At 45.6% G+C, this 21,670-nt stretch overlaps 1 protein-coding gene across 2 annotated transcripts in view; it reads right to left on the bottom strand.

Moving 5' to 3' along the window:
- Positions 1–21,670, bottom strand: part of LOC144104587 (ubiquitin carboxyl-terminal hydrolase 47-like) — a 54,615-nt gene that overhangs the window by 5,405 nt on the left and 27,540 nt on the right. The window contains exons 15-30 of one of the 2 annotated variants that reach the window (XM_077637690.1): positions 21,242–21,361; positions 18,961–19,087; positions 18,070–18,150; positions 17,050–17,307; positions 13,125–13,258; positions 11,445–11,535; positions 10,207–10,298; positions 10,038–10,121; positions 8,352–8,432; positions 7,787–7,902; positions 7,185–7,303; positions 5,954–6,084; positions 3,126–3,173; positions 1,424–1,554; positions 1,289–1,360; positions 443–600 (exon numbers count right to left, since the gene is read on the bottom strand). In XM_077637690.1, coding sequence (XP_077493816.1) covers positions 456–600; positions 1,289–1,360; positions 1,424–1,554; positions 3,126–3,173; positions 5,954–6,084; positions 7,185–7,303; positions 7,787–7,902; positions 8,352–8,432; positions 10,038–10,121; positions 10,207–10,298; positions 11,445–11,535; positions 13,125–13,258; positions 17,050–17,307; positions 18,070–18,150; positions 18,961–19,087; positions 21,242–21,361 — 1,830 coding nt within the window. In that variant the 3' untranslated portion in view covers positions 443–455. Of the gene's footprint in view, positions 1–442; positions 604–1,288; positions 1,361–1,423; positions 1,555–3,125; positions 3,174–5,953; positions 6,085–7,184; positions 7,304–7,786; positions 7,903–8,351; positions 8,433–10,037; positions 10,122–10,206; positions 10,299–11,444; positions 11,536–13,124; positions 13,259–17,049; positions 17,308–18,069; positions 18,151–18,960; positions 19,088–21,241; positions 21,362–21,670 lie in introns of both variants that reach the window. The other variant, XM_077637689.1, reaches the window with a different exon arrangement.

Here is a 21,670-nt window from a genome sequence, read left to right as displayed (position 1 = left end):
CCAGACACAATCTGCGGCCACGTGTGGGGAGTGGGCTGGTGCCAGTTTGCTGCTTATCAACAGCCGCCATCAGCGGCCTCGCACGGGGTGGGGATGCGGGTTCTGCGTGTTGACCTAGCAGCTGCTCAAGGCCAACACCAAGAGCGATGCGATGGAGCCGCGCAGCAAAAATGCAACCACACTCTAGCATACCTGATATCTCGTTTGTTTCGCCTTTATTTATAGAGCGATGCTTTGGTTTCGATTTTAAGTCGCCATTGCCGCAGGTGGTAAGTCAACTGAATGCCGCTGTCAAAGGTAAACACCTTACTGCACGCATGACCAAAGCCAGTTAGAAACGGGCAATATGATGGCTCCCCCATAGAGCTGCAAACATCTGAAGACTAAAAGCAACTTCTGTGCAACAACAACAACCGTTCACTATTTCTTAAAGCACACTCACTCTGCTGACTCGCTCAGTCCAGGTCGATAGGCACAGAGTGAAGGCTGGGCTTGGTGTCTGACGACAGCGCACTGGTGTCGTTGGGCGGGCTCCCTGTGTAGATCTTGAGGGCACGTTCTTTCCTTGGGGATGGGACGGCCTTGACACCCTTGGGGGACCTGCTGCAGTGAGGAATGCTGTTTATATAATGGTGCAACCACGACCGATTAAACAGGGTGGTAAAATACAGAAGCTGCACTCTGTTTCACCCTTGGCGTGCATCGCTGCCAAAGCTAGGAAGCATATCAGAGTCCTTAAGAAGGGAGGCAGGTTTGAAACTACACAAAATAGCCAGAAAAACTGATTTTTTTATTGTTGTATCAGCTTATAAGCCTAGTTTTTTATGCCATTTTTTATAAAGTAAGAGTTAATACTATCTCATCTGTAAAAAAAATTCAAAAATTCTACGGGATCAAACACAAGCAGGACCAGTTATTCATCCTTGACAAACCAATCGCCTCGAACAGCTAAGCACTCTACGTTCATCGTCAAGTTTTGTAGTTTACTTTATGCTCAGCTTTGTCCCATTTGCCACCTAAGACCAGGTGCACCATCTAATATACTCATGCACAAGGATGCAACAAAAATCTTAAATCAAAAAAATATTGCGCAATTTCTTGCAGTACTAATTCGCATCCAAGGGGTCCTATGATTTACGCTTCATGCATCCATTCTTTCTATCGGCAATTTTTTTGCCACTCTAAGGGGAGGTCACACACCTACCGCCTTTCACCACACAAGAAAAACGCCATAGCACTGCAGTGAAGCAAAAAAAGGTCAGGAGAAGAAAGAAAGAAAAAAACTAGCCTGAAGTTTTCTCGACTCGAAATCTCCTGCTTCTCTTCCTCGGTCAGTTCCTTCAGGGGCTCCGTTCGGTCACTGCGCGCAAGCAAGTACGGTTGAACCTCAACCCAACCAAGTCTGGTGGCATCGCAATCTCACCGGTAGAGCACCACCAAGCCATCATCGCTTATGTACAGCGGCCAGGAGGTGAGGGAGGGTGCATTCGAGTGCCACTCCATCTCGGAGTGCACCGTCAACGACGACACCGGGCACGGGAACTGGCCAGGGCACTGGGTGGTCCAGAACAGGTTGCACACAAGGCAGTCAGCATGCTCTTCATGGAAGCGCCAGACACTTGTTAACCTTGCATTTCTTTTCTAAGTCACATGCAGGGACTCAGTGGCGATGGTGTCTAGCTAGAGAGCACAAGGTTTGCAAGACTGAATCCCGGTCACAGCCATACTTCCCCTTTGGGGCGAACTGCATGAAGACCTGTGTGCTGAGCTACGTATATAGATATCAAAGAACCCCAGGTGGTTGAAATTATTCCGAAACCCTTCACTAAGCCACCACTCATAGCTCATCAGCTGCCTCTGGATATCTGACCTCATATACAGGAACTTGCTGTACCATATCCTAACATGCCGTACCGTACCATACCACACTGTACTGCAACACAATGTACTGGCCCACACCATATACCATAGAACAGATGCATTTATGAAGAGTACTGTGCCTAGCAGGGGGTCGCAGAGAGGCAAGTGGCTCTATGGTAATAAAAAGGATGGGATGGCCGCGGGTGGCACAGGACCGGAACTAATTTGAGGGACATGGGAGAGGACTTTGTCCTGCAGTGGCATAGCTGGGCTTCTGGTGATGACTGTATCGAAAGTTTATACACTAAGCCTGCTTTGCCGACGAGCTGAAAGCAGTTCCTTTCCTGAATTAAAGGGGTACAATTGAACCCCGTTATAAGGAGTATGCTATAATGGAAAATCAGGAAAAAAAAAAAAGATTTTTCACACACCTGTGCAGTTACCATAACTCATCAAGTAGACCTCTTTTGTAACAGACAAAAACACAAGGTTCTCTTTGAATCTGGTCAATAGCCTCACTTATAACGGACATTTAAATGAGATTCCAGGTGTTTTCTTCCACTTTGCAGATGTGGCACCATCAGTAGGCATAAATTGTTGCAAACATCCCAATCACAGTATATTATACACTTAATACGTTTTCCCCAGAAACCATACTAAATCTGGCCAGATAGAAACAAATCTGATTTCAATGCATAATGCTGGAGAAATAAGCATAAAAAAAAGAAAGATGTATTTCTACAAGGCCAACTAAAAAGAATTGCTGATGGCCTAGCTCTGTTAGGCCAGGATATATGTACCGAAAGCGCGGCGACTTCTGGATCGGAAGAGTTTATATGAAACCCGTGCATTCACTACATGTGCCTTTAATCATGATTAAACCTTGAGCCATCATGGCGGAGTGGTAGCTTCTACGCCTCAAACGCCAAAGGCTCTGGTTCTGTTGCCAGCCTCGACAGAGGTTTTTTTTCTTATTCAGTGAGTATGCGGCGGCTTCAGCGGCTCCCATAGATGCTGCCACCGAATACGTTGGTTAACGGTTAAGCGTATAAGGGCAGTGAGGCGCGCGGTGTGACGTCATGCCAGATGACGCGGCGAGCGCGCGGTGTCCGCCCAGCAGCGGCGGTTACTAGGCAACGGCTCAAGGTCTGTCTCTGTGCCTCCTCGGAGCACCGCCACAGCAAAATCGCAAGTTGGTGGCCAGTGTAGCTTTCGGTACAAAAAAAAAAAAAAAAGAGCGAGACTATTGCAATTTCAATGCTCACCTTGGAGACTTCAATGACGTCTGGCTGCAAGCCACTCAGTTCGGACAACTGCAAGTTTCATACAAATAAACTAATCAAAACCGACAGGAAAGGGGCAAGAATTTTTTTTTCCAATTTTACAGAACGTGAATGACAAAAATCTGTTTGGCAAAATCTGAAGTACATGTGTGCATACAATGTGCTATTAACATTTCCCAATGCGCAGCAAGCTATGTGCAATGTATTACACATGTACAAATGAAGGTTACGGTTACATTCGGTTTCATGCTGCACAAGCAACTGAGGTCACCATGTACCAAAGAGAGGGTTAACTCTCTCGTTACCACAATGCATCGATCACCGGTGATCGATGGGTAGGAGGCGTGATTTCAATTCTACCGGGGCAGCCAGGGATTTGTTACACTATCTAGTTTGTTGATTAGGCACTCTACCTTAGTCTCTTATGCAGATTGCATTTTTCCCATAAGGCAGCAATTTTTGACACGCACATCTGGCGAGATAAATGTCACTGAGTATGGGAGCGATACAGGAGCCTATGCATATGCCGTTTTTTTGAATGAAGATGGAAGAGTTCCACTCAGTGAAAGTTGATTGCAGGTACAAGGAAAGCAGATGCAGAAATCTTGCTACGAAATCTTGATTTCTGCATCTGCTTTCCTTGTACCTGCAATCAACTTTCACTGAGTGGAACTCTTCCATCTTCATTCAAAAAAACGGCATATGCATAGGCTCCTGTATTGCTCCCATACTCAGTGACATTTATCTCGCCAGATGTGACCGTGCTCTCAACGGACGCCTTGGGAAAACCAAGGTCGTAAAAACATTTAGATTTGTCGACGACTACCTTGTTATTGTCAAGTGCTCTGGACTGGAGTTTGAAACGGAGGTGTCTCGTAGTCTGTCCATTTTTTCTGACACTCTCTCCCCCCTTGAGATCACTTATGAAACCCCTGTTCACAACCACATCAAGTTTCTAGACCTTGGCCTGTACTTCACTCCTAGCCACGTTTGCTGGGCTTTCGAACCCCGAGGTAACAAGCCCCTTCTTCCCTATGGTTCTTGCCATTCCAAGCTCATTAAGAGGGGTATCATAGGATCCTGTTTGAACAGCTCATTAACAAAATCCTGCCACCACAGAATGCATTCCAGCGTATCACACCAGGTAAAAAGATTGCTTTCGGCAGGGTACCCACTAGAACTTATCACGTCAGTAGCTGAGTCGGCCCTAAAGAAGAGCAAGTCAGAACCAGCTACACAAGACGGCCAGGGATCGGACAACAACCGCAAACGTGTCGCTGTGATTCCATATCTACATGGAATTTCACACTCCCTGAAAAAAGTGGGGAAAAAAGCAGGTGTTGATGTTGTGTTTTCCACGCCTGATCGTCTGGCCGGTTTGTGCCGATCTGTTAATGAGTTCAAAGGAAAAGTGGCGAAGTGCACAACTAAGCACCAGTCACGCTTCGTTCCTTGTGATAAGGGGGTTGTTTATAACATCCCTCTGCCTTGTGGAGGGCAGTACGTTGGACAGACGGGACGTTGCATTAATAAAAAGGCTGAGCGAACACAGCTATAAAGTGTCAAAAGTAGTTTCAGGTCATCTCGGCATTCATTGCCGGGATTGTGAATGGGCAAAGAAAGAGAAAAAACAATGCGTACCGCTATATCATGAAACCAAGGTCATTGCCAAAAATCGGGAAAAAACTGCGAGGGAAATTATCGAGGCATACAACATATTCAAGCAGGGAAATGCATGTATAAGTACCCCTTCGCTAACACTTCTGCAAAAAGAGCTGTCACTCCTGGGGGTTGATAATCTCTGCTGATTTCTAGCGTGCTTATGTTGCTGTTGTCACATTTACGTTTTGTTTTTGGTTTTTGCACTTTGTAAACCTTTCCCTCATTGCCGTCATCCATGTATTTATACTTGTGTGATCAGCAATAAACCCTCAGTTGTTAGTCAGCGCCGTGTCGTTCGCTTTCTTGTCTTTTGTGCTCGTCTTTGTTCGCGCTGTTTGTTCAAGATGCTTAACCAACTAGCCCGCCAAAACGTGTTAACGCATCTTTATAACAAACACGGATATTATGAATTGCTGGCTATATCAAACTGTTCCTAAATATTTTCAACAAACATATACATTTCTTCCTTTCAGGCAGGCAGCATGGTGACATTTCCATTCTTTTTCCCCTTCTGGTGAATCTGGGCACTATCCTAGTACAAGCACCCCTGTGTAAATGACAGTGGCGTCTCTAGGCGGAGTCTTAACAGAACGACGCTCTGCCAGCATGTTCGTACACCACATGTCACAAAACTTCTATGAATAATCTGCGCATCCGTATTTCTTGGACGTTGTCTAAAACATAATTTAGAGGTGAGTGTAACCCCTATTCAACGCGCAGCGACGCAAGTGCACACACGCCTAGTCTGTGCCAAAATACCTCCAGGCAGTGAGGTCTCAGTACAGATTCTCGTGGGACAAAAGCAGCGGCGAGTTTATAAAATGCGCGGAACAATATATGCGTCCCGATAGCAAATGTAGCAGCTGCGTATATTATAGATATGTCTGCACTGTTTCTGGAGTACCACGAAACTCTCGCTACGGTGCTTACTTCAAAATGGTGAAAGACCAAAGGTGACCGAATTTCGGAAAATAAAGGTTGTTCCTGAACTATACGTTCCAATCCACTAATGTTCTGGCCAGATTTCACGACAACGAAGCGCCCATTTGAGTGAAATTTTTAGCGAGTCGCGTGAATTTCATTGTAGTGGGATTCGACTGCATTTCGCCAAGAATGCACCAAGTGGTTTGGCACAGTGTTCCACTCACCGCTTCCTTGAGGGCTCCAAAGGTGCGCTCGGTGAGTACAACCTCATCCAGCGGGTCAAAGGTGAAGGTCGAGGGCCGCCAGCGGCGTACGAACAGCGCCAGGCTGCTCGATGCGAGGACCTTCTCCGGCCCTGCACAACCAGGGTGGGAGAATATCTCCGCTGGCCTGACTCAAGTTGCCAGCCTGGGGATCAAGCAATCGCCACCAGAGTGTCTGTGCCAGCTAGGCACTGTTGCGTAAGAAGAATATTAACACGTACGCGAGAGAAATATCATGAGCCAGTGCAAGCAAGCCAACAAATCTGCCTCTTCCAAATTTTCATGGGCATCTGTTGCATACTGAATTGAAATATACTAAAGCTACTCAACTAACGTGCATGTTTATTAAAAAAAAAAAAACAGTATAGTATCGAGAGTAAACTACACTGAAGCGATGTGAATACTACTGTTTTCCTTTATGTTACACATATCGTAGCTCATGTACAGGGTCGTCGTCCAAACATTGGGTGAACACGCTAGCACGTCGTCGTGCACTCTGAACCAACAGTGCATGCAAAGTGGCCGCGCATTTAAGCGAAGTGGCCGATGACCTGAAGCACCACCTCCAGGTCCCTCTTCACCTATGCTACTTTGATTCAATACGCAACTGCGTTGCATGCACTCGCGCATAAAAAGCACGGCCACACGCTCACATGTTTACCTAAAGTATGGACAACTCTGTACATGCTGCAGCTGGGCTTTAACAGAACAAGAGTGAGAGTCAAGATCCTCGCATACACCATTACCAAAGCACAGATGCGCTGTGGCTACTACGATAATGTCTAGGCAAAGCAAAGGTGTACCGCAGGACTTACAACACAAGCGCAGATGCTTGCAGCAAAAAAAAAAAAAAGAAGCCATGAAACTTGGGTATGTTCCATACTGGTATGGCAGGGGTTCTCAAACTGGGTCCCCGGAACCCATGGGCTCTTGGAGTGCAATCTTTTGGCTCCCTGAGAACCTGAACCGATGAAGTGCGACTCTGTTCTGAAACTAACCGTACAGTAATGTCTACCACCATGCTTGCATGTGTCCTAGCTTTACATGTTTCTCAATTTGCCTTCCTCCAGTCCTGCGAATATACTATGCCGAAGCGGTGAGGACACAGCCATCCTGAATTGGCGCACAAATCTTCCTGCCTATTAAATCCTGTTCTACTGCTACTGCTACTTTACAAGTACCTAGTTCTTACCGGGCAGCACCTCCAGGAATACTTTGTGAGAAAGGAACATGGAGGCATCGGTATCAAAGCGGTCCCAGTCGAGGTAGATAGAGCCTGGATTGCCAGAGGACTTTTTCCTGAGTCGACACCTGCGGGCGGAGAGCATGGCAGTCAACCATCATGGTGTCCACACTCACGCGACCATAGATAGGATGACAGTACTAGCAAAACAAAAATGGAACAAAAAGTTAAGGTATACTTGGCAAGGCTACTTTCTGGCCTGCATATGCTACTAGGGACAAAAGTTGCAACCCCCCTCCCCCCCCTTCTTCCAAGTTCCAAACCATGCTGCACTGCATGCGGGCACCACCTGACAATGCACTCCTGGTGTCGAGACCGATGCATTATGCAGTGTGGCATGGCTCGGAACTGGAACTTGAAGGGGGAGGGAGGGAGCCAGTTACTTGAACATGGTAATGGGCAACCTAAGCACTCAATAATGGGAGGCAATTTGTAATGATGCAAGGGCAAGCACGGCCTAACAGTGCCACGGCTAATGCATTTTATGGCCTACAAAGGTGCCAAAACAAAGGTCACGTGCAGACACCGTGGTATCAACTTCTTGCTCTCACCTGTTGAGAGGAATGTCCTGACCACAGCGCTCGCGGATCTCGTGCAGGATATCCTTCTTAATCTGAAGCACCGTCGTGCCTTGCATGAAGATCCAGTCCAGCAGGAACTTGCTCGGCTGTTGATAATAGGGGAAAAAAAAGTAAAAAAAACCACAGCACGGGAGAAGCGTCAGGAAAAACAAAGAATTCAGATGTGTCCAACTTTGGGCTCCCCGGACATGTTCAGGTTCAGTGACGGCAATTTCATTTTTGGCCCCAAAAACCAGACTGCTCACAATTTCCCATTTGTAATGCTCAGTGGTTATCTTAGAAGCCTCGTGAGCAATGTTTATAATGTGCTGTAAATGTTTTAACGAGCCGATGGTTTTCCCACAGGTGAACATGAGGGTTTCAGAAACCGTATTTCATGATGCCGACACTGACACTGTGTAAACAAGAGTTTTATCTATCACCGTCATGCAACCAAGGCATGCTTAAAGGGTCAGGTCAGAAGAACTAACACCGCAAGGCACCTTTGAAAAAAGTGAGAAAGACTGCGTTCAACCAGACATGCACTCGAACTCACCTCGGGAGAGTTTGGTGACAGCAGGAATACTTCCATGCGGTGCTCGCCAGACTTGAGCGCCCTTCCCAGCTTGATCAGGAGCTGCACGCGATAAGACAAGCAGGCTGTGAGGACAACTTCACCCTGGCACACTGATGCTGCACGCAACCACAGCCGTCACTGAAACTATGCTGTTCAAAAACAGGTGATGAGTAAGAATAAACTGAACAAAAAAAAAAAAAAACAAGGCGGTAACATTCTTTCAAAATTGTTTATGCAACTTATTATACGGGTCATGGAAAGAATAAGGTGACTATTGTCAACTAACAATTAGTCACGACAAAAGTTGACTCAATGACAGTGTTGATAGCCAGTTCCACACGCGGGGGCACACACAACAGACAACAAAATAAGCTGGCACCAGCAACTATTCGAGGCCCTTCCAGTTACCTGTCTTACAGGCATCTTTAGTGCAGGTCTCTGGTTTATTCCCAAAGTGACTCAGGCTACGAGGGATGCCGTAGTGAAGGGCTCCGGAAATTTCGACCACCTGAGGTTCTTTATGTGCTTTGACATCGCACAGTACACGGGCATCTAGAATTCCGCCTCCATCGAAATTCGACTGCCACAGCCGGGATCGAACCTGCGTCTTTTGGGTCAGCAGTCGAGCACCATAACCACTGAGCCACGGCGGCGGGCTTTGTTCGGGTCTCTGTTGTGCGAGACCACTCAACAGCCCACTAGAAAGCCTGCCTTATTGACCGAATGCTCCTTAAAAGCACCTCTGGTGGAGATGCGACATGACAGAGCACAGGGCTCGAATAATGCAATGATTACAATGATGGAGGAAAAAAAAAAGCAATGACAGAAAAACTACAGTGGCTTAGCTCTGGCGAGTTTTAGTGGAAATTACATGACCACACTGTCTGCCGACAACTGAGGCAGAGAAAGCACTAACAGTCCTAACAACCAGCACAGGTTCACATGTGCACCACGGCAGATCATGGCACTTTCCACAGAAACCAAATGATTATGCTGCAGGCACCGAGTGCTTCATACGTTTTCTTTTTTTTTTTTTGCTGCTGCTGATGGTGCACTTGTGCAGTGGCACAGTGAGCCAGCACATCGCCAAGGCTGGCTGTTGTTACACCACCCTTGTTGCCTTTTCTGTTTGTCTCATGGTTTGCGGACTACTGAAATTGCGGACTACATAAATGGTGCGATGCAGTAAATAAAACTGCACCGCACCAAAGAGTGTAATGTTTGATATGCAGAACAAGCAGCCTTCAATGCAGTATGGACAAAGCCTGTCAAGTGCAGCGAGTCAGCATGCTGTATGGGCTGCTTTTACAACACCTTCATTGTTTTTTATTTTACTTTAGTCCATGTCACATGGCATGCAAACCATTAAAACAAAGCGCCATAAACAAAACTGCACCACATCGCCACTGGCCAGTGCACGCACTGTGTTCGAGGTACGCACAAGGCAAGATTTCGGTGGTTTGGGTACAGCTAAATGCCTGTACTGTGGCGAGTGAGTCACCTTATTGCTAGTGCCATTTTTACAGCAACTACTTTTCAAACACTGTGATGCCACTGAGTCGTTCATTAATCAACATGTTGGTGAGATCACTACAAAAGGGTCACAATGCACTAGTACTGCGCATCCGGAATTTCTCAACCAACACAGCCGAGGTAAGTTCTCACCCTCGTGTCCTCCGTGTATGATACGAGGTTGTCGGAGAGCTTGGTGCATTCAAACTCCTGGTTGTTGGAGTACACCCTGAACACCTGCGCGCGAGAATGGAGTCGTGGCTCAGAACAAGTTGCTTTTCACTGCACTAAGGTGATCCCAGACTTTTTCTTGCCTTCTCACCTTGAAGTGGCTCGAGTCGATGCCCACAAATGGTTCCAGCTCCTTCTTTAGAGAGCCGAAGGTGATGCGCTTGTCAACGTACACACGAAGCCCTGTGCAAGCAAAGTGCTTCAGTTAGCATCAGTATTGAGCAAAAAAATAATAAAAAGCCGTCAATAACCTTCTAATTAGTAGAGTTTGCGTAATGAGTCTGTGAAAGATGACGCCATGATTTGGAGAGAAACGGTTTTCGTTTACTTCTCCTAACACATTTGTTAAAAAGATTAATTAAATATTGGCCCAAATTCTGAAGTAGAGAGTTAAGGGAAAGCCTTAATGATTCAGAGTTCTGAAGGGATGCAAAAAAAAAAAACAATCTTTGGGTTTAATGTCCCGAAGGGACATACGGGCTACGTGAGACGTCATAGCGCAGTATTATGGATTAATTTTGACCACCTGGGGTTCCGAGAGCTGACGTCACACAACACACTGTCATTTTTGTAGTTCAACTCCATCGAAGCACTGCCTCCACAGTCAGGATTGAACACGCGGCCATGGCATCAGCAACCGATGCCACTGAGTCACCGTGATGAGTTTGAAGGGATGCTTCAACGGACAACGTAAAAATAAAGGTGGTTAACTGGTCATAAATATCAGGGTCATGCTGAAGCCTGTCTTCAATTGCGCATGGTTGAGTCTCAATATTCCAAAATGAAATATTGAGATATGATATGAGCAAGAGAATCTATTTTAATACATATGGTGGTGACAGCATCCAATAAATGGAACAGCAGCTCTAATAAACTGGATGTTCTAATTAACGAGAGTCCACTGCAATGTACTCGAATTTCCTCTCATCTGTGGCAACGTATTTTTTGCCACAGTAAACACACCAGAATATCGATGCACAGTGAGGTTGACTGCAGCCCCTAACATCATCTCAGTGCCATTTTAATGACAGCAAGGTGTTAAAAGGCACCTTAAAAAGCGTACACCAGCACTATATGCTGCTGTGTGTAGAGTGAATTTCAAAAATTTCACACATTAAGCAAACAAATTCACCACAAATGGTGTGGTCGTAATAGTACATCGGTTTTCTGCACAACACAATGTCGCAGGGCTTTCAGATATAGAAGGACATTTTGTACGCCAACTTATCGCACAAGGTACCGCATGCTGAAACTATCGAAAACAGCTCTGAAAACCTTTACTCGCAACAAACTCTTAAGAAAGCTCGAATGTGCAAGTGGATGCCTTACTGCGGCCGCCGTCTTCGCCGTCCTTGTAAGGCCATGCACGGAAGTAACGCCGCGGCTCCTCTTTGGCAACAGTTGCGCCGACTTGAGATGGCTGCAACAAAACACAATCGGCCAACCTAAGCCACATCAGCAAATGGCCAAAAGTGACAGAGCTCTTCAGCAATGCTTGGCCACAGCTCCATGACAGCACTGATGATTTCAGCAGTGCTTACAGCACAGTCATTCTTGGAGACAATTTTAATTTTATTTTTCTCAGTAAAAATCATTTTTTATGGTTCTTCCTGGCCGCAATGATGTATGTCCTGCAGCAAATGAAGCGCTTACTGTTGAGAAATTTGTATTTAAAAATTTTCCTACTATTTGGCTCCCCCCAGATGTGCAAACCGCTTTTCAAACCAGACTTGCAAACTTCTGATGTCCACACAAAAAAAGGAAGCTGATCACCATTCTGAAGTGAATGGCAGAGTAGCCTAGCTTCTGGGACCCGTGCTAAAAAAACTGCCGATGCACACAGTTTACTCGCAATATCCGACTGTAATGGTGACCTTTACGCTTCATCTTTATGGCCTTCTCTAGCCTATAAAAGTTCCATTTTTGGTTAAAATAGCGTGCTTCTCATTGGAATGCCATGAACTATCGATGCAAGTCATACCTTCGACACAGACAGTGTCGCTTTAATCCGCCATTGCGACCACCACCTGGCATCACCAGATGGCGCTTAGGAGAGGAAGTTCCCGTAACGTAAATATAACTACTCTGTATTGAAAGCAAAGCAAGTTCTGAGCTGTGCCGTAGAACAAATAGTAAAACAAAACAAAAAATAGCATCATTTACACATATTCACTGAGTACGCTCAAAGCGCTGCACTCTACAAATGCTGCTGAACCCATAATAGGAAAAATCATACATAACGTAGTTAAAATCACAAAGCAAAAACATAACATCATATTCTGCTGGGTCCCTAGCCATGTTGGAATTTTAGGTAATGAGAGAGCAGATGCTTGCGCAGCACAAGCTAGAATTGGCCATATAAAACAAGTTAACATACCACAGAGGGATTTTTCTAAATTACTGCACAGTAAACTCAGGAATAAGTGGCAGATTGCATGGGATGAACAAACAAACAACAAACTACATTCTATAAAGCCTGTTTTGGGAGAATGGAGATCATGTACACATCAGGAGCGTTTCATAGAAGTTATTTTGTGTCGACTACGCATTGGACACACACACCTTACTCACAACTTCTTACTGACAAAAAAAGGCAAACCTCTCTGCGAAATGTGTGGCGATGAACTCACGGTAAACCACATTTTAATTGTATGCAAAGAACTGGAACAACTGAGGAAAAAATATTTCACAACATTGTACAATGAATACATCCCACTACACCCCATGTTACTTGTGGGTGATCAAGCATTGATTGACTTTTCAAGCATTTTGAAGTTTCTCAGAGAAACCAATGTTTTAAACAAACTTTAGATATAAAAAGCGTAACCTTTAACTAAAGCTCTAACCGTGTGTTTGGCGCATCATAGCCTCAGTAGCTTATGCGCCATTAAAATCAATGTAACTAACATTCCCTTTCCTTTCCCTGCTCTACTGCTGCAAAAGCCAAGGCAGACCCTTGCTAAATTACGCCGAGGACGAGAAAGAATTGCGCCAGCAGCAGCCGCTTACCGCAGCATCCCCACAGGCGTAGCCGGCCGCCTCTTCAGAGAAAGCGGCGCCGTCGCCAGCGGGCGTCACGCTGACGGCGGCAGATGTGCTCCCACACGAATCCAGCATGCTCCGCTTTATCTGGTCCGTCATCTCTGCAGAGTGAAAAAGAAAAAAAAAAGAGAGGGTGAAACTAAGGGGAAAGTTGTGCCCATTCTTAAAGCAGCACATAGAAGCTAATGCAAAGTGAAATTTCACAGAGGTAAAGTGCCAAGTTTTTTAACAGCCATAAAATTACGGTTGTGCTAGGAGCAAGATAAAGTCACGACAATGTAAAATATGCACTAATAACAGAAGCAAGTCCCACAACTTCTTTCCTTTTCCTTGTGCCTCAACGTTGGGCGAGGAACAAGCTTTTCTTTCTTGAAGTGACAGTCAAGAAAGCTCGTACACAGAAAAGAGCCTAATGACATTCATGCTGCCACAAAATCTAGCGCTTAAGTTCACGCACTGCACCCTACGCTCTCGCATTTTGCTCAGCGACGTTAGTTTCAATCTAATTGAACCCCTAAAGCAAATATAACAGAGCTGGGCGAAATAATGGCATAATAAAGGAGCGTGCTTGCACTGGGCGTTTCAGCTAACGCTTCCGAAAATTCCCAAACATAGGGAGTTCAAAATGGAAAGAAAAATCTTCTCAGAACCAAACTGTTAGCCGCAGCAGAGGGTGAATTACTATAAAAGTCACCCTAATTAGGTAGCTACTTAACTATAATTAAGCAACTTAAAAATTACACATATCCTGGTTGTTAGTGCCAATGGGGAGTTCGAAGTCATGGACAAGACAAATTCCACTTCAGCTTTTGGAACAAAGAAGTTGTTCTATAGAGCTCTGCAGCAAGAGGCGACCTGGCACTTTTTTTCAGCACAGAACAATAACTAAGTGCGCGAGGCATGTAGGAAGCTTGATGCAAATGCAACGTTCGCTGGTGACATGGTGCAACTGCATCAGAGCCAAATCTGAACGGCCTGTTCTATCGTACCACGACAAGTACCTCCTTTTGTTCTATCGCTCTAAAAAATAATGACCACACAGTAGATAATCACTATCGTCGTATTTTCACCAAATGGCGAACACCAAATAATGTGGATGACTTCATACAATAATGCAAGCAGTTCGAACTGGTCGCTATAGGCACTGCAACATGTCATCAGCGGACGTTGTGTTTGCACCAAGCTCCCTACACGCCTCATGCTCTCATTTCCGGCTTTGTGAAGAAAAAGGCGCCATATTTCCTCAAGCTGCAGAGCTTTAGAGAATGACTTCATCTTAAAAACTGATGCAGCGTCATCTTGACTGTGGCTTCATACTTTCCACTGGCCCTAACCACCAGACTTTGTTCAAAACTTATTCTCTGAATTTTAATTAATACACTACGAACTATGATTTTTTTTAACGTAACTGACGTCTACTGTAGCTAACAGTTCGTTTCTCCAGAAATTTCGAACTCCATATATTTAGGAATTTTTCGATGTATTCGCTGAAGCACCCGATATAATACGGATGTAATAACCAATGTAAATGAGAGTTTATGGGATTTACAATCCACAAGTTAATCCTTTCACAGCATTCACAGCTTTTGTCCATACGTCAGAATGTGTACACCGAAAACTTTGTACACATCGGTAATCATATGCATAGACACAGACAACCAGCTTCAGGTTACCGTATTTACTCGCGTAATGAACACACTTTTTTCTCGGAAAAGTTGACATAAATTTGGGGGAAGGGCTTATTACGAGAGAAAAAAAAAAGTTGAGAATTTTTTGTAGGTCTAAATTTCATATACATCCACCTGCCCAACCGTAGACTGACAGACGTGCATTTTTTACGCCAGGCTAAAAAAAATAAAATTCTCAATGAAAAAATCTGAGGGTCGGTTCATTACATGAGTGGGTCACTACGCAAGCACAATGAAAGCCATACATGTCAGTGACATTCATCAACTCAGGCAGCTGAAAATGCGCAAGAAGCGAGCACACCGCAAAATTTAAGCAGCAATTTCAGCAAATCAATCTGACACACCACTAGACGAAGGCACAATCTTTGGATCATATTAAAATATTTTAATTTGCTGCTGAAGTCAGGCTCCTAGAACTGTCAGTCGTCCTTCAGCCACATTTGAATCCAAATATGAGGTATCCCTCATGCAAGCAACGGCTCACAGGTTTTTTCTATGTCAGAATTAAGTTCCGAGCTTTTCAATATGTATTTGTAGATGTCCAGAATCAACTTTGAGTATGCAAAGTGCAAAAAGAAACATTTCAGAACAACATGGCTGTGAGGCAAAGCAGTGCTCTTACTGGAAACTCACTCTGGATTCCACACTAACCGACGCATCTCCACACCTAAGCTGTACAGCAAATAATCTCAAGCAACGTTAAAAACGCGCAGCTTGTGTTCATTTCGTACCCATTTGACATTTTTGCTTCAATTTCACATTTTTCGGGCCTCGGGTGAGTCCGAACTTCGCGTGTTTCGGAGCGCGAGCACAAAAGCGTCGTCGCTTTTCAGCAATGTGAGTGCCAGACACCGCCGCAAACCAACGCCCATGCCTCACTGCCCGAGCAGTCCGCTGCGGATGACGTGGACCTAGACCACTGCGAGGCCTAGGACGTCGGTGCAACAGACGGCGGCTAGCACCCAATCGCTGATCTGCGCAACAATGCGATGGACAGTGGTGCTGCCACCAATAAGAGGCTGCAGGCGCCATCTATGTTGCTAAAGACCAACTATTTGTGCTGACTTGCTCGTATGCCAGTGTTGCTGACTGCAAATGGCTGCTAGCATTGCCAGAGCCATCAGTGTTTTTGAAGAGGAACTATTGCTCTCTGTCACCACAGTCACACAATGAAAACTATCTACTGGTACTTTGTACAAGGCCGATACAACGGATATACCGGCAGTCAACAAACCTAACTACAGTCGAACCTCGTTATAATGAAACAGTAGCACTGCCAACACAGGCTACATTGAAGCTACAGCTATAACAAAGTAATCACCGGGCCCCTCATTTTCATTATAACGAGGTTCAGCTGTACATGCTAATTGACATCAACCACTTTCTTCAAGCACAACACTGCTCCAAGGACCAGTCTGAGGTTATAGTGCCAAGGAACTACCATTAAGATCAGTGCCATAAGAGACATTTACAGCACTAAAACTGAGACCTGGGATGGCAAATTTTAGTGCTGCCGTGACGACAACTAAGCATCAACTAGGCCGATGAACCAACCTCATGGCATTAGAAGTTATGGCAGGAACTGTACACTTGATGGCTTAAAATATGTGTAGACGCATGTCAAACCTTGCCTAGCAACCACCCCTGTCAAAAACAACAAATAAAAAGTCCAATAAAAAGGCGAATGAGTAATAATGCAAAGCTCGAGTTTCATGCCAATGTATGTGCGCCGGAGAAAGTGATCCAGGCAGAAGGGAGACAGTTCAACGCCAGCAAATAAATTAACCGGGTGTGGTGCAAACCTGCGAGAGTGCTCCAGTCGATGAAGCCAACAAAAAAGGCAGACTGCGGAAAGAAGGCACTCTGGCAAAAGCTCGAACATTGTCCGTGCACGGCAGCTGCCGCAAGCATACACCTCTGACTAAGGGATCATCAGCGCTTCTAAAAGAGTGCTCACCGAGCGAGCAGGGACGTCTTATCCATCGGTGTGACTTATGACTTTTTTTTTAAAAACCTGCCATCTGCAGGAAGGTGAGACATACAATGGAAAATATGGTAATCCATGCTTGATATTCAATGAGCTGGCAGTTCGGGCTGGAGAACCATTCGCGCACAGATACCTGCCGTGGAGTAGACCACGAGTATATTTGATTCCATTCACTCGCACAATAGTTGACCTCGTGGGAAGTTTCCGGGCGACCTACCGACAGAAGGCACAAACTTGGGGAGACGCTCCTCCCCAGAGCAGCAGGCATCGTCTTCGGCAGTGAGGTCGGGCGAGTTGTTGTGCGGCGAGATGTCGTCCCCGACAAGGGTTCGCTCGCTGTCCGTGAGACTAGAGTCCTCCGACTGGTCGCCGCCCGTGCCGTGACAACCGGACGAAGAGGAATCGCAGAGATCGCTGTCGTAGCCATCTGACAAGGCCGTGTTGGACGTCTGCGTCTGCTGCGTAGTCCTTGCAGCTGCACGTTCAACAAAAATTTGTGCTCAGGTCTGCAAATGCTGAACGAGACTACTCCTAACTTCATTAACTCAAGGCATTAAAGAACCCCAGTGTCAAAGAACCCCAGCGGGTTTCAAATGGTGCTGAGGAACTTCACTACTTGGCTTCCATATGTTTCTGCCCCACAGGCTCACAAAAAGAAGCATGCAGATACACAAACCCTAAAAAAAAAAAGCGTCCAAATTCAATGAAAAATAGCGAACTTTACAATGAAGCACTTTGCTACAACACAGGAATTTAGCATGGCGTGATCCGCGGCTGCTACCACAACCAGCTCCGGTGCACTGCCAGTACGCACATGCTGATTGGTGGTCCTGGTGCCATCTGGCGGCCTCAGGGTGATTTAAGCATGCTCGGTGGCTCCCTGTGGAAGCATACCACGGTATCGGCTGTGAACCACACTATGCTGAATTCCTCTATTGTGGTCAGTTCCAAAATAACTGGGTGAAAGATATTTGGAGGCCGATGCATGCATGGATTCAGGTGTTTGGGGAACCCAGGAACCCCAGGGTTCCACTGAACATCCATGCATTAACTACATAAATGTGCAGCTCCTAATTACAACACTAACAGAACGAACATCTCAAAAATAAAAATAACCGCTATTCAAAGCCATGATTTGCGAGAATAGCACTGTTCACTGAACGCTGCTTTGCACAGGAAGATATGCATATAAGGTTGAGCAACAGAGTGAGCAGAGTTGCCGTGGCCTGAATCTTACCCGTGCCTCCCTCGTCCTCTACGCTGCAGTACCTCTGAGCTGCTTCAACGCTGGCTGACATACACTGCTTCTCCAACAGCACTGCACATAGAAAAGGCAGGGTCAGCTGTCTCATACTTCTGCATGGCACTGAACTCACTGGTACAGGGCCTGCCAAGCACCCTTGCAAGGCAACTAAATTAAAGCATGCATAAAAAGCCCGTCTTGATAAAAATCTAGTTCTGTTGAGAGCAACTGCTTGTTTGTCTCCCTTCTTCTGACACTCTCCTGCTTTAGTTCCAAGGGTACAGTGCATACAACAACAGGAAGCAGCAGATTAGACTAAGAAAAATGTCCCCGACTAAAACTTGCATGTTAGTTATGCTGTTAACAGCATAACTGTGGCACATGCCCACCGATGGAGAAAGGCAGGAAAGCCCATTGCTGCTTCCAACTTCCAATGGCACTTCACTCGACAAATTTACTGATTCTTGCCATCTAGCGATCAGGCTAGCCCCTAAATACAAACTAAGTGCCAAATATCAATAACAGCTTTGCCACTGCAGGGGAAAAGTGCTTGCTGCTCAGAAATTGAAGTTGGGGGGTTCTCATGCTTCTGTAAACAGATGCACATGAAGCTAGGTCATGACTGGGGGAGCACTCTTGATGTTTGCGCAGTTACGAAAGGTAGTCTTCAAACAGTACTATGTAACGCAGCTTATGAGAGGCCTTTGCGATATCTAGCTCCCACACACTACAATGCATCTCAACACATACACACCACTAAAAATGGCACATTTGAGCACCAAAGAGAATACTTCTGGAAAGTGTTCAAACCGCTGTACACACACAAAAAAAAAAACCGTAAATAGCAACGGCGTCAGCATTCAAGGTGTGAACAAGGGTACAGACCTTCATCTTCCCGAGGCAGGACGACTGTGATGACGATGGTGTTGATGTGACGGTCGAGAATCTCGAAGAAACGGGAGTCTCGGAATGGCAGGCAAGCGTCCTCCTCATTGAGAAATTCTATGTACACCTGCAGCCGCAGAGAGCATCGACAACACACTGAGCATGTAGCCTCCTTAAAGGGGCTGTGAAACGGGATCTCAACAAAGATGCAATGTGCCTAGGATGCTAAAGGACGCCGCTTCACAAATGTCCTCCAGCAAGAATTTTTTTGATGCGTTTTGTGGAAGCTGAGTTAATCGGTAGTCAAAATTTGAATTTCCGCGTCTTCGCGCCTTTCCCTCTCCTCTCATCACTTTTTGCACGCTGAAATATCGGCGCTCCTCCACCGGCCCCTCGCACTCGACCCTTCTGCCGGCTGCCGACACGCGCGAACAAATGCTAGCAGTCTGCTGCTGACGTAACAAGTGCTACGTGATGTAACGAGCACGGATGCTGATGTAACGAGCGCGGATTCGGGCGAAAGCCCAGCACCGCAGGTCGCCGCTAGGCGTGGAAGCGGGAGTTTTAAAATTGTACTGTAAATGATCGGCTCGCTTCCGTGGTCTTGTACGTAGCATGAACGCTCATTGGCCTCTACAGTACATAATGCGAACATTTTATAGACAACCTCAAACACGCTTTTCAGGGACCCTTTAAGAAGCCCAGTAGCTGCTTTTGGGTTGGCAATGCAAAAAGGAACGCAAGACATTTAACAGCTGAGTTACATGCTTGCCATATCACACGTTCAGCACACCTTGCAAGATTAAACACTGAAGTACAAACGGCGCTCTTACTTTTACCTTGCACACATGCTTCAATAATTACACCTCCTCGCTCAAATATTCTAAGACGGGGTGAAAAAGTATAAAATGCCTGGTGGCAGTCTCCAAACTACGTACCAGAAGTCAGCCACTGAGCTCAATGGAAGCTCTGGTAATTCTGTAAGTATTATATAACATTCAACAGTACTACTATATACCGTATTTTCTTGAATGTAACAAGCTTAGTGAAAAGTAATTCGTTGCACAATAGCTAAATGTTATGCAGAGACAAAGGAGCACCGCACCCTATTTACTCTCATATTCCGTTAATAGTCAGCCTCCAACTAATGGAAAGTGAAAGAGATCAAAAAAAAAAAACTTGGACTGTTGTATACGTCAACCAAAGGAAGCACCGGGCCACAATCCTACTAAGACGACCAGCACAGCTAGAAACTCATCAGCGGAGACAGTGCAGCGAGTGTGAATTAGAAGTCCTGAGGAAAGTGTGATAGAACACGGTGGAAATAAATGCCTTCATTTCATTCCTTAAGCTTGACGGACACCGTCAATGTCCACAGGAACGTCGTAATCAGTATAGTACCATGCTTTACGTGCACGGAAAGCTTGGAATTGCCATTGCAGGGGAAAAAAAAACTATTTTCCTTGGTATCAGTATCTGATGAACTTTTCAGCGACAAACTTGCGCACTGCAGCATAATTTTTTTTATTGCTCGCTTAAATGCTGCTGAGAATAGTCATCAACATTCGGGAGGAATCACTCCTCATACTTGAGTGCAATTGGGAGAAGCTTTTAATGCCATCAAAGGTTATGCGCAAACAAGATGACACAAGACAGAAGACACGACAGGACAAGCGTCATGTCATGTCCTGTTGTGTCTTCTGTAGTCTTTTTGCGCATAACCTTTGCTCGCATTACAAGTATCAAGCCAACTAGCCCGACAACTCTTGCTGGAGAAGCTTCATTTCAACAATGAGGTCTCCAAAGCACACAGTGAATGCAGTGACGGAATGGTGGGGCTCAGAGTTTATCTTCATGTCAGTCTGATGCGAGAATCGTTTGCGCGGCTCTGTTGAACAAGAGGCGCATGATGCCTTCGTAAGATAACGGTGACTGCGATTAACTTCAATACTTTGGAAAGGCTTGAAGGCGGTGTTCACAAGGCACAAGTGTGTTTTAAGGTACTTTTAATCAAGTTTCTACATAACTTTCCACATACTGCGGCCTCATTTCTTGTGTTACATCTGTGAGCTTTTCCTGTTCCCCCCCCCCCCCGAAAGCAACCCTCACATTACATTCGTGGTCACCTTATATTCAGGCAAATACAGTAATAATGCACACAAAAAAAAATATAAGAATCCTGTTCTTAGCATTCCTTTGCCTTGAATCATTGAACTGAGAAATTTTGAACCAGTAGCATCGAATCTGCACAGCTTTAGTGGACTACTCAAGGCGAACTCACAGTATTACTCTTCCCAAAGCCTTCAGCCTTGAGCGAACGGCCCGGTGTCGACAACAACTCCAGTTGGTTGTGGTAGTTCTCCAAGACCATCCGCATGTTGTTTGAGGGAAGGCAGAGTTTCTGCAGGCAGAAAAGAGCTAAAGTCAAGCGACTAGGCCTTCAAGTATGGAGAATGTGTCTGCCGCACTCCGTTTGCACAGTGAAGAGCAAATTAAGCAGTGAAGAGCACAGTGAAGAGCAGTGAAGAGCAAAACCTGACGGCACACAGGGATGGGTGAGAGGTCACATGAAACTTGAAGTGGGCGTGTTCTATTTCACTACAAATGGTTGACCCACACTTTAGCAATACGTATTTCGCTGCAAAACAGCAACACAGTATGCAGATTAAGTGTAGCCGCAGGAGCTTTTGTAAATAAAGGAGTGACAGAA

Source organism: Amblyomma americanum, chromosome 9 (genome assembly GCF_052857255.1).
Source record: "Amblyomma americanum isolate KBUSLIRL-KWMA chromosome 9, ASM5285725v1, whole genome shotgun sequence".
NCBI classification, from domain to species: Eukaryota; Metazoa; Arthropoda; class Arachnida; order Ixodida; family Ixodidae; genus Amblyomma; species Amblyomma americanum.
This window is presented reverse-complemented; position numbering and strand designations above follow the sequence as displayed.